This window comes from Perna viridis, chromosome 13 (genome assembly GCF_037379345.1).
Source record: "Perna viridis isolate PV_CMFRI_1.1 ecotype Kerala chromosome 13, ASM3737934v1, whole genome shotgun sequence".
Classification (NCBI taxonomy): Eukaryota; Metazoa; Mollusca; class Bivalvia; order Mytilida; family Mytilidae; genus Perna; species Perna viridis.
In genome coordinates, this window is record NC_142457.1 from 34,479,794 (window position 1) to 34,489,882 (window position 10,089).

The 10,089-nt window shown below is 34.9% G+C and overlaps 1 protein-coding gene across 1 annotated transcript; it reads right to left on the minus strand.

Annotated features, from left to right (window-relative positions):
* Positions 1 to 1,815: 1,815 nt before the first annotated feature.
* Positions 1,816 to 7,989, minus strand: LOC148600584 (uncharacterized). Its single transcript, XM_088558235.1, has 6 exons — positions 7,361 to 7,989; positions 5,746 to 5,863; positions 3,717 to 3,828; positions 2,953 to 3,006; positions 2,365 to 2,504; positions 1,816 to 2,056 (listed from the first exon to the last, which is right to left on the minus strand). The coding sequence occupies exons 1-6, from the start codon at positions 7,563 to 7,565 to the stop codon at positions 1,816 to 1,818; spliced, it is 870 nt and encodes a 289-aa protein (XP_088414361.1). The 5' UTR covers positions 7,566 to 7,989.
* Between the last annotated feature and the right edge of the window lie 2,100 nt (positions 7,990 to 10,089).

Below are 10,089 nucleotides of genomic sequence, written 5' to 3' on the forward strand. Positions count from 1 at the left end.
CATCAATAGTCAAGTTCAGGGTAAACTTCCCTACCTCCCGGAAGTGTATATTGAGCATCCTCGTCAGCTTACAACAATAGGGTCAGTAGAGTTAATTTTGAACGTCAGATGTTCGGAGATTGCTAAACAAATGATGTGTATGATCGGACATTATAAAAAAAAACTTACTTCCGGTTGTGAGAAAACAAGGCATTTTTCACCGAACCCGAAATTGTTTTACAGATAAAATTACAAATATACGAATTGGATATTACTTATATGATGAACCGTAGTCTGTACGATTAACTGACAACACTATACTGAATAAAAACAACTGTTTTTTGAATGAACTATGATTGTTGAATTATACATCTTTAAAATATATCATATTTCTATAAAAATACATGTAAAGGTAGTACATTGTAATATGTAACCAAGCATACATAACACTGGCGGATCCAGCCTGGAATCCCCTTTTTTTCTAGAACACCTCTGGACCCCCTTTCAACATCTCTGGGTCCGCCACTATACTTGTAGTCTAAAATACATATCAACAAAACTGTTTTGCCATGTACTTGTAACAACTAATATGATATTTACATAAAATAATAATCTAATAAAGTGACATCTGTCTGAACCGAACCCTGAAACATCCAAAAACTTGACTAAACCGAACCACTACACGTCCAAAAACCTGTCTAAACATTACCATGAAGCATCCAAAAACCTGTATAAACCGAACCATGAAAGTCCAAAAACCTGTCTAAACCACTTTCAGAAGTCCCTTTTAATCAATTTAAACAAGGGGGGTTGCCTACAACTATCAAACAAGCAGTCCTATTCTAGTCGGACGAAGTTCCTGTGATTTAAATGTATTTTAAACCTAAATAAACAAAACACGTGTTTTAACTTAACCAGTTTTTTTTAAAAGTAAATCAAAGTACTCATGTACTGAATCAATTTATATCGAAGAAATGAAAAAGGGATCGGTTTTGACAGATTACGCAGTATATAATATTTCAAAACAAGAGGTAGATGATAAAATGATCACAGAATGCTACCCCAGCATTCCCCAAAGTTTTGGAGTGAAACGGGGCATACATCGTACATGTACATGTAAGTTGGAAAGTAAATGAAGTATATGTTTTAGCATTATTGGATCTTTGACGGTTTATCATGACTCAGTGTATTGTTGATTACATAAAGTGTACTTTCGACAACACTCTGACGAACGGGAGGACACGAAGATCTCTCGTTAATACGATGTCAAATATTATAAAAAAAAATATAAAAAAAACATACAAAATAGTTATATAAGGCACTAGAAACAATAAAGAAAATTGAAAATGGGTAAAAAGTTGCCATAAAGTAAAACGTTAATAGCAGAACCCCACCCGATCCCAGATTTCAGAAAACTTGCATCCTTAATTCTCACTTAATAATAAATAAACCCGTAGATTGCAATACATGTTACATGTAATATGCCCACCCTTCACTTGTCAAATATTACAGTCATCACTTATCAGAGTCTCAGCCAATAGTATTCGTACAGTCCCCCGTGCTACAAAACACAAAGTCTGGGAATAATCTTAACTGTATGGGAAGCCATTGAATAATAAAACTTTGCATTATGGAAATCACGGAAATCAAGAATAATCTAAAACTTAAGTATCTTTCAGTTTTGTGGTGCACAGGCAATGATATCTACACATTCTTTGATTTGTTTTTGAGTTAAAAATAGAAACATAAAACCCAAATGTTTTCCATTTCCAAGTAAACTTAACCCCTTCCCTCTATTCCTGCCGTCGTTAAAATAGAACCTGCCTCCCAGTGATATTAAAAATCACCCCCACCGCCCCCACCGCCCCCACCACCTCCTCCACCCCCGCCTCCGTCGAACCACCCTCCGCCCCATCCTGAGCTGCTGCTCGATCCTCCAGTACCATTACAATTTTTGCCTCGACAACAACAGCAGTACCCACATGTCAGGAGGAAAGCAACGCCTCCCAAAGATCCGAATATTATGCCAACAATCATCCCTGTGTAGTCTTTGCACTTGCCATCCTTGAATACTCTCCTGCAAAAAAGGTAGAAACAGTATACATTTGTACGTGTACGTACATCATGAAATTTTCTGTGGATTTCGTCACCACTCTCTATGCAGTATGAAACATATCATGTTTGAAACTGTTTTAAAATAACACAGCTGTTATCTGGAGACTGAGGCGAAACCCGGTATGGAAATTATATTGTTTTTTTTTTTTAAATATTTTACATTCAAACGGGAAGCAATCCACACTTTAACGGTGTTCAAGCTAAAGTGGCCATAAAAAAACTAGATTATGTAGGGTAGCAGTGAATAGATATATATTTTGTTTGCCTTACTTGTACTCTCCAATTATATATTTTATGCCCGCCCCGTACTGATTTGACTTCAGATATTTGTCTCTAGCTTCTTCGTATATCTCCTGTATACATTCAGAAGTCAGTACCTCATTCGCTATACTCCCGGGCGATGTGTAGACCTGTAGAATAAGACAAAGCAAGATGTTCTAACGTCGTAACTTCATAACCACACACTCATAAACTTTCTAACCACACACTCACAGGTGATTGTATGCCATACAGTAAACTATATACACAATGTCATACATTTGTACCTACATGTATACATGTATATTCGCAGGGTTTTATGGAAAAATGATAAATCAGCAGAAACCATATTTAAACTCATGTTATTAACACTTACTTACATTTACGAAGGTCCCAATCCGAGAAGTGTATGTACATATACATAATTTTGTGAAATCAGACAGTTGGTGAATTTCGGTGAAAAAAAAGCAAAAGTCTTTCTATGAAATTTGATTCAAAATGTCTTCGGAAATAATTTTTTTATGTATTAGTAGTTCTAGGTATAAATTGTTTGAAATTCACTGCAATTTAATCATTAAAGGAAGATAACACATGTCTTACTCTTATTCTATTGAAACTTTGAACTCGTTTTTCTGCATCCTGTGATACTTCTAACTTCAATAAAGACGAAAAAAAAAACCCGTAAATTCGTCAGTTCGATAGACTATGAACTAAGTGCCCACAGTGTCAAATAGTTTGTGTTTTTTTTTCTGAGCATGATTCATTATTTTTCTGATCATGATTCATTATTTTTCTGAGCATGATTTATTATTATTCTGAGCATGATTCATTATTTTTCTGAGCAGGATTCATTTTTTTTTTCTGAGCATGATTCCTTATTTTTCAATTTTGCCTGATTCTTACAGATTCCAGCACTTTAGTTTACAAACACCAGGTCGGTACATGTACATGTAGGGGCAAATCCAGGATTGTTGATGGGGAGATTACATATAATTTGGTCTAACATGTACTAGTTTTCCAATCGTTTATATACTACATGTACATTAGAACAATACATGGAAAAACTACACCCATTTTAATCGGAAGTGCACATGCGTGCTTTGTGAAATATGTCTCACCCTGTACACTTCACTTATAAATATAGCGGATTGATACGTTGTTTTAGGATGTTGTAATTAAGTCAGCGGAGTTGATTGCTCTGTCATACAATTTACCAAAACACATTCCTTTGAAAATCTAAAAAACGCTGTGCCCAACGGCCATTTCGCATTTCCAGGATGTTATAAATCCTAAGTTATTTAGCGGAGTGATACATTGTATAAAAGTAAGTGATTGGGTTTTTGGAAGATTTCAATAACGTATACCTGTCTATCTTCCTTTGATAAAAATATCACAACTTCATTATAACAATATAGTCCGTAATCCCATCTATATCTTAACGTCCTGGCAAAATACCTGGCGTTCGACCTCTTGGTCCTAAAAACAAATAAACATAAAAATAAATCCCAAAATCAAGATACATCGTTAAATATCCTAGTAATAAAAATACATAAACAACAAAGTTTACCTTAGTGCCGTGAAACAATATGTAGTGTTATGTGTATTGGAACCAGGATACATGAACATAAAAAAATATATACCTCAGTGTACTAACAAGTACTATGATCTTTAAAAAAGAGAACCAACGCATTTTCTCCCTTTGATTATTCAAAATCTGATTAGATTTTATTTGGAGAACTGCGTGACCACTGCGTTTCGTTTTTTTCAGTTTAGCTATTTCCAATTATTCAATATACATGTATAAAAGATTATTCATATTGCAATATATAAACGTAATTGAGAATATTCCGGACACCAATGCCTTAATAAAGCCTTGAACCTAACGGTTGCTATCACGTTTGTCCAATGAAATGCATGGTTGTAATCTTCATCGGTTACGTTATCATGGGTGTCACGTGATGTCGAAGCGAACTCAAAAACCGACCGCGTCTGATTAAACAGAGGGTGCATTTATTCCAAAGAAAGCAAACAGAAAATGAACAGGGAACGAGTAGATGGTACGAGAACACAATTAATTCCCCTTGGTTTTCGTTGTATACGAATATAGTTCCAACTTTGGTAGTAGGTACCTTCCACATTTTTTCATATTTTTACTGGAAACTTATTTGCTGAAGTTTTGCCTCTAATTGGTAGAAAATAAGTTAAAATTACATGGGATTTTTTTTCATTAATCAATTCTGACTAAAAGTTGTGATTTGGTTCAGTGGAAGAAGGTTAAAATTTAGGACTTTTAACTCAGTTCATTTGTCATGTTTACCCCATCTCCGAATTATATGTATTAATTTCAGAAAATGATGGTAAAATTTTCTACAATTTATATAAAAAATCCTGTTTGTACATATCTTTAGGCCAGAGAAGTTTTATTCAGTTTGCGCCGGTGGAATTTCTTTAATCTGCTCATATGTGTATATTGAAATGCACTTGAAAATTAATTGCGGTCTCGTGCCAGATGTATGTTTAAGTAGGTTCGCTGCTCATGTTCAGCCATTTTTTTTTTTAGATTTTCGGACTGAGTCTCCTCTGTTTCATCTATTTCACAGGATAAATATGTTTTGCCTTGTAACCTTACTTTTCTTTTCATAATTTCATGAAACACACCTTAATTAGGGAAAAAGTACGGGAGAATTTTCCCACAAATTTTCCATAGTGTATGTCAACTGAAGTTGACCTATCAATATCTTAAAAAATGTATTAACACTTTGATGGGTATTTCTTTGTGCTTAAGGGGTTCCCTGACCACTCTTACGAATATTGCTCAGAGAGTAAAAGTACGGTATTCAATGATACAGGCAATGTCTGCTCCATAAAAGGTGTCACTGTAAATGGCAAATAGTTGTAGGCACGTGCATTTGTAGTACCTAATCAGCATGTAGAGAACGTTAACGTTTTTTTTTTTATTTAAAACAAGATTATCATAAAACTATATTAGTTATTATCATTAAAATATATATCACCATTGTGTTTTTGTAACCGCATATACATTGGTCCATCCAGGCAAATTTTTCGTGTTTTAATATTGGACTATATTGTTTGTCTTTGGAATTGAGTTTGGGACAAAAGCAAAAGGGACGATATCCATAGCAACGTGATGTTCGATGATTTTTAGACGTTAAAGAAATCGTTAAAGTTTTTAAAATAATTATTTGGGACTCTTATTGTTATTTTTTACATTCTTTCCGTGACATATCACTTCCGGACGATGAAATTATAAACCCCGCTAACTTGCACGTGCATGTTACCGTCTTCACCGAAGCTTTAATTCAGCTATACTACCGCTACAAGTACCGGTAGTTTAATAAAATGGTACTAAAATATATTTTAACTTATATATACCCGGATGTAATCTCCATTTTGTTGACAATGGCGACCGCTAAGATGTAGTCGTCTGTATTCCCCTTACAAATAGTTTCATGCGCTGGAACACTCTCTATCATTTTATCTATCTCCCCGGCTGCAAGAATACTAATTATATTAATGAAAGACAAACAAACAGTGCAAAAATATATCAAATAGACCCTTGTGTGGTAAGTTGGTAGGCATGCTCAATATACACTTCTGCGAGGTAGCGCTTCGGTGGAACAAAATAATTTTCCTCGCAGAAGTGTTTATAGAGGATGCTCATCGACTTACCCCATCGTTAACAATAAGGGTCTACATGACCCTCCCCCCGCCGTCCACGCCCTCTTCGTACATTTTACCATCGGGCCAACTGGTTTACAAGAAAACACCATATGTAGTTGCATCAGAAACAATTCAACATGTAGTTCAAGAGTCTCGTATGTTTATATACTGTGTCTCAAAGGTCTTTAAACTATTAACAAATAATTACCAACTTTATAGAAATTTACATGTACATGTAAGAGTGTCTTAATCCCGACGTCATACAGGTACACCTGGTCCATGCTCCCAGTTTTTTATGGAGTCCGGGTTGCTCATTTACATTTGTTTCTACTTTCGTGTTATTGTGGTTATTTCATGTTCTTTGCTCTGCATGTTTATTTTCTTTGTCTGGTCGTTATCCATGATTTCTATTCTTTTTCATTACTAATCCTGGTTGAATTTCCCCTAAATTTCGCTTTTATAAACGACACCGTAGAGTTGTGCTCAATCGTGCAACATTTCATAAACCTGAACACTAGTCCTAGCTACATCCGAATTGAATTATTCATTACTACCTTAACTTCTTTATAAATACAACAAACTTTTAAAACATTCACTAAAAAGTGTGCGTTTACTATACAGTATATATATTTAGAGGGATAGCAGGCTATCGAATTTTGAGAATTTAAGGTCAATGACCCCTGAATGTGACCTTATATAAGACATGACTCCGAACGTTATATGTTACAGTACAATCATGTGTACAAGTTATGAATAAATCTTTATTCATTTGTATTATTTATATTATACATGTATATAATTTACAATGTACATGTATCTTCGTGACTCTTCTTACAACGGATGTACAGGTACATACTAGCCATACTAAGAACGGAGGGGCCAGGTTTAAGCCCCGGTATCTGTACTGTTGTTTTCGGTAAAAAGCGGCGCATGCATTAAAAGCACATCAATTTGACCAATATTTCCTTTTCGTGACAAAAATATACATGTACAGGTAATCCTTCATTCTTCGCCATAGGAAATTGTTAGTTGCAGTGTATTTATGGACTTATATTGTATTAGTTTTTACCTTAATCCGGGAGGGGTAGACATTTAAACAGTGTATCTGAATTTTGTTTACCCCCCCCCCTCATATTTATGGTGGAACTTTGTTGATATCCCATTCCATTCATAAGAATATAAATAACAAAGCTTAAAAAATTATAAAATTCTTCAAATATTAACAATTTACCACCTCCTTCTACAAAATAAAAGAAAAAAAAACTGCTTCCCCTTTTTTCACCATAAAAAAAAATACCCGACCCCCTTACACATTTAGAAGGCTTACCTTCCTGGCTACTAAGAACTTGACACGGATCACACACATATGAAGCATCGCAGCCCCGACCACACAGTCCACTTTCCTTCCGGGGGTCGGGGAAGACATCGACGTCCCATTCGTCATGACACACGGGATCCGGGCATTGTTGTCCGTAGACAGAAAACGTCAACGTTAATAAGTAAACAACTAATAAACCATTTACCACATTCATTACATCTATAAATACATTTAGCTCCCTGAGATTCTGTTGATACTAGCTGGAGGTAGTTATTCGAGTGTAAAATGGTTTCCCCGTCAGTGGGTTCACACACTCATAAGTAGTTACTTCTGCCTGAGGTTATTAAGTCGTTAATACCAACATATATTTATCTTATGTAAAAATGTATAGTATACAAACAATAGACACACAGGCAGTCCTAATCATTCATGCGAAGGTAAACATCATTATCGATCCGAGAAAGCGTACATTTCTGTTAATCATTTGATCCGGTTAGCGGTAGGATTCATTTGAAGATAGAGTTCAATCAAGTTCAAAAAGCAACATAGCCAGAATCTTTCATGACTATGTGCTTATAACGTAATGTGTATATACATGTATTATGTTCATGTACAATACACATGTGCGATCAAGCATGCATTTATAAGTAAAAGAAAACTTTGCCATACTAGGTGTTATTTATATATTGTGAGGATCAGCAGGTTTATACCTTTATACATAATTTAAAAATACCATCAAAAACTCTTACTAGCCTCACAGTCAACCCGGGAAAAGGGATAGCTTTCTTTTAAGAATTCGATGCACCCACCGAACTAAAATCTAAAAGATTGTACAACGACACCGATAAAAATGTTATAAAAGAACATAAACGAGGAAAATTTTCAGTCAATGACCTTCTCAGAGCTAGGCGTAATCCTGTGACGTATTGAAATTATATTGTGGAAAATATAATATTGAAATCCAAATTTGAGATGATCTTGAACTTTATAAAAATTTCAACTAGAAAGAGAAAATAAACTAAAATAAGCACGGAAGTACTTAATGTTTTTTTTTTTATTATTATTTATTTATTCCGTATGGATATAAGACATGGAGTTGTTTTATCCAAAACCCTTCCTGCTTCAACCTCTGTGGATCGCTACAGATCGTATATATTCCGTTCCACGATTAGGATTTGCACTTTAATTGTTGAAATCCTCGAGGTCGTGGTAGCTGAAATGTTTACTTATTGGAAGTGTGTTTTTTTTTTGTAAGGTCACTCCTTCGTGCATTTAAACGTTTGTGAAAAGGTTGTTTGGATTCGCCAACATAGTTGAGGTCACAAACGGGACAGCGAAGTAAATAAATCACATTTGCACTCTTGCTGTACACATTACAGAATATTTTGTAACGTTTCCCCGTGATTATGCTAGTATATGTTGATGATTGGTGTATCTGTTTGCAGCATTTACGCTTTTTGTCACCACAGGATCGACTTGCACCTAGAATTTAGCTGGGCTTAGATATTTTTGCACGTACTAACAGATTACGCAAACTGTGGCTGTCTGTGAGCTACTCCTACAACCTAAGACGTTGTAATTCCGTTCTTCCATAACCCAACCTCTTACTTCCGATCGCCATATTGCATAACGCTCGTTCCTCCATTCTTTGAAATCGGCATGATTATAGTTTTTTTCCATTTTCCATTTAAAACGTTTTATACAGTTTCTTTACCATAACACGGGAGAAGGTGACTAAAATGAAGGAAAACAAATGACCTATATGTACCTGAAGAGAAAATCCAGCAATCCTAGAAATCCTTTGTAAAAGCAGTTAAAATGACCTTCATATTTGTTTTTTTAGCTTTTTGAGTGTGTAATTCCGGTTGATAAAATTACGGATTTTAAAATTTGCGAAACGAACGTATCAAATTACCAATGAATTGCCTTTACCAACTTTAAGTTCGTTTTGTCAAAAATATATTGTATTCCGTAAAATAAGTGATATAGTTCAAAATGGCTGGTCATTATAACAACTGTCTTCATTACAAATGTTTTCTAGGTATTGAACAAATATTTAGGATTTTTATCGCTTGATTTCCGGTAGATTAAACTTCTTTTATGTAAAATAAAGATTTACAATATTTTAAAACACATGTTTAGCTAATTTATATTTGCGGTGGCTTTCAGCATGTCAGAGGTTAGGATGGCACCAAGTCCGAAAATAGCTTGCTAGACAACCTCTATACTCAGCGTCACATAAATAACATACTGTTAAAATTTGAATAAAAATATTTTCTACCACTTTATTGACACCTACCGTCGTTTAAATTGTCTTAAATGACTTGCTCATTCGTTTAGCCATAGTTAATAGTTTCCTTTTGCCATTGATCTCTAAGTGTAGGTCAAGATATGAGGCTGACTTCACAGTCTGTAGTATCCTTTATGTCAAGTTCTTTAGGGGTAGATGCGATGTAGCAAATCACTGAAACTAGGATTGTTTAACGATAGTACATCATCTATATAGCGGAAACTGAGATTAAAGGATCTGACGAAACGATGTCCCTTCTATCGGATCAGATCAGCTATAAGGTCAGCCTCAAAAAAATAAATGAATAGGTCAAGAAGTAGAGGAGAAACAATTGTTCCCATTGGAATGAAATTGGCGATTTTGATATTAGTGGATTTCCAATTCCAGCTACCAAACTAAGAACATATTAAGGAGGTAGACACAGTGTAAGGGACACAACTCTTAAAAA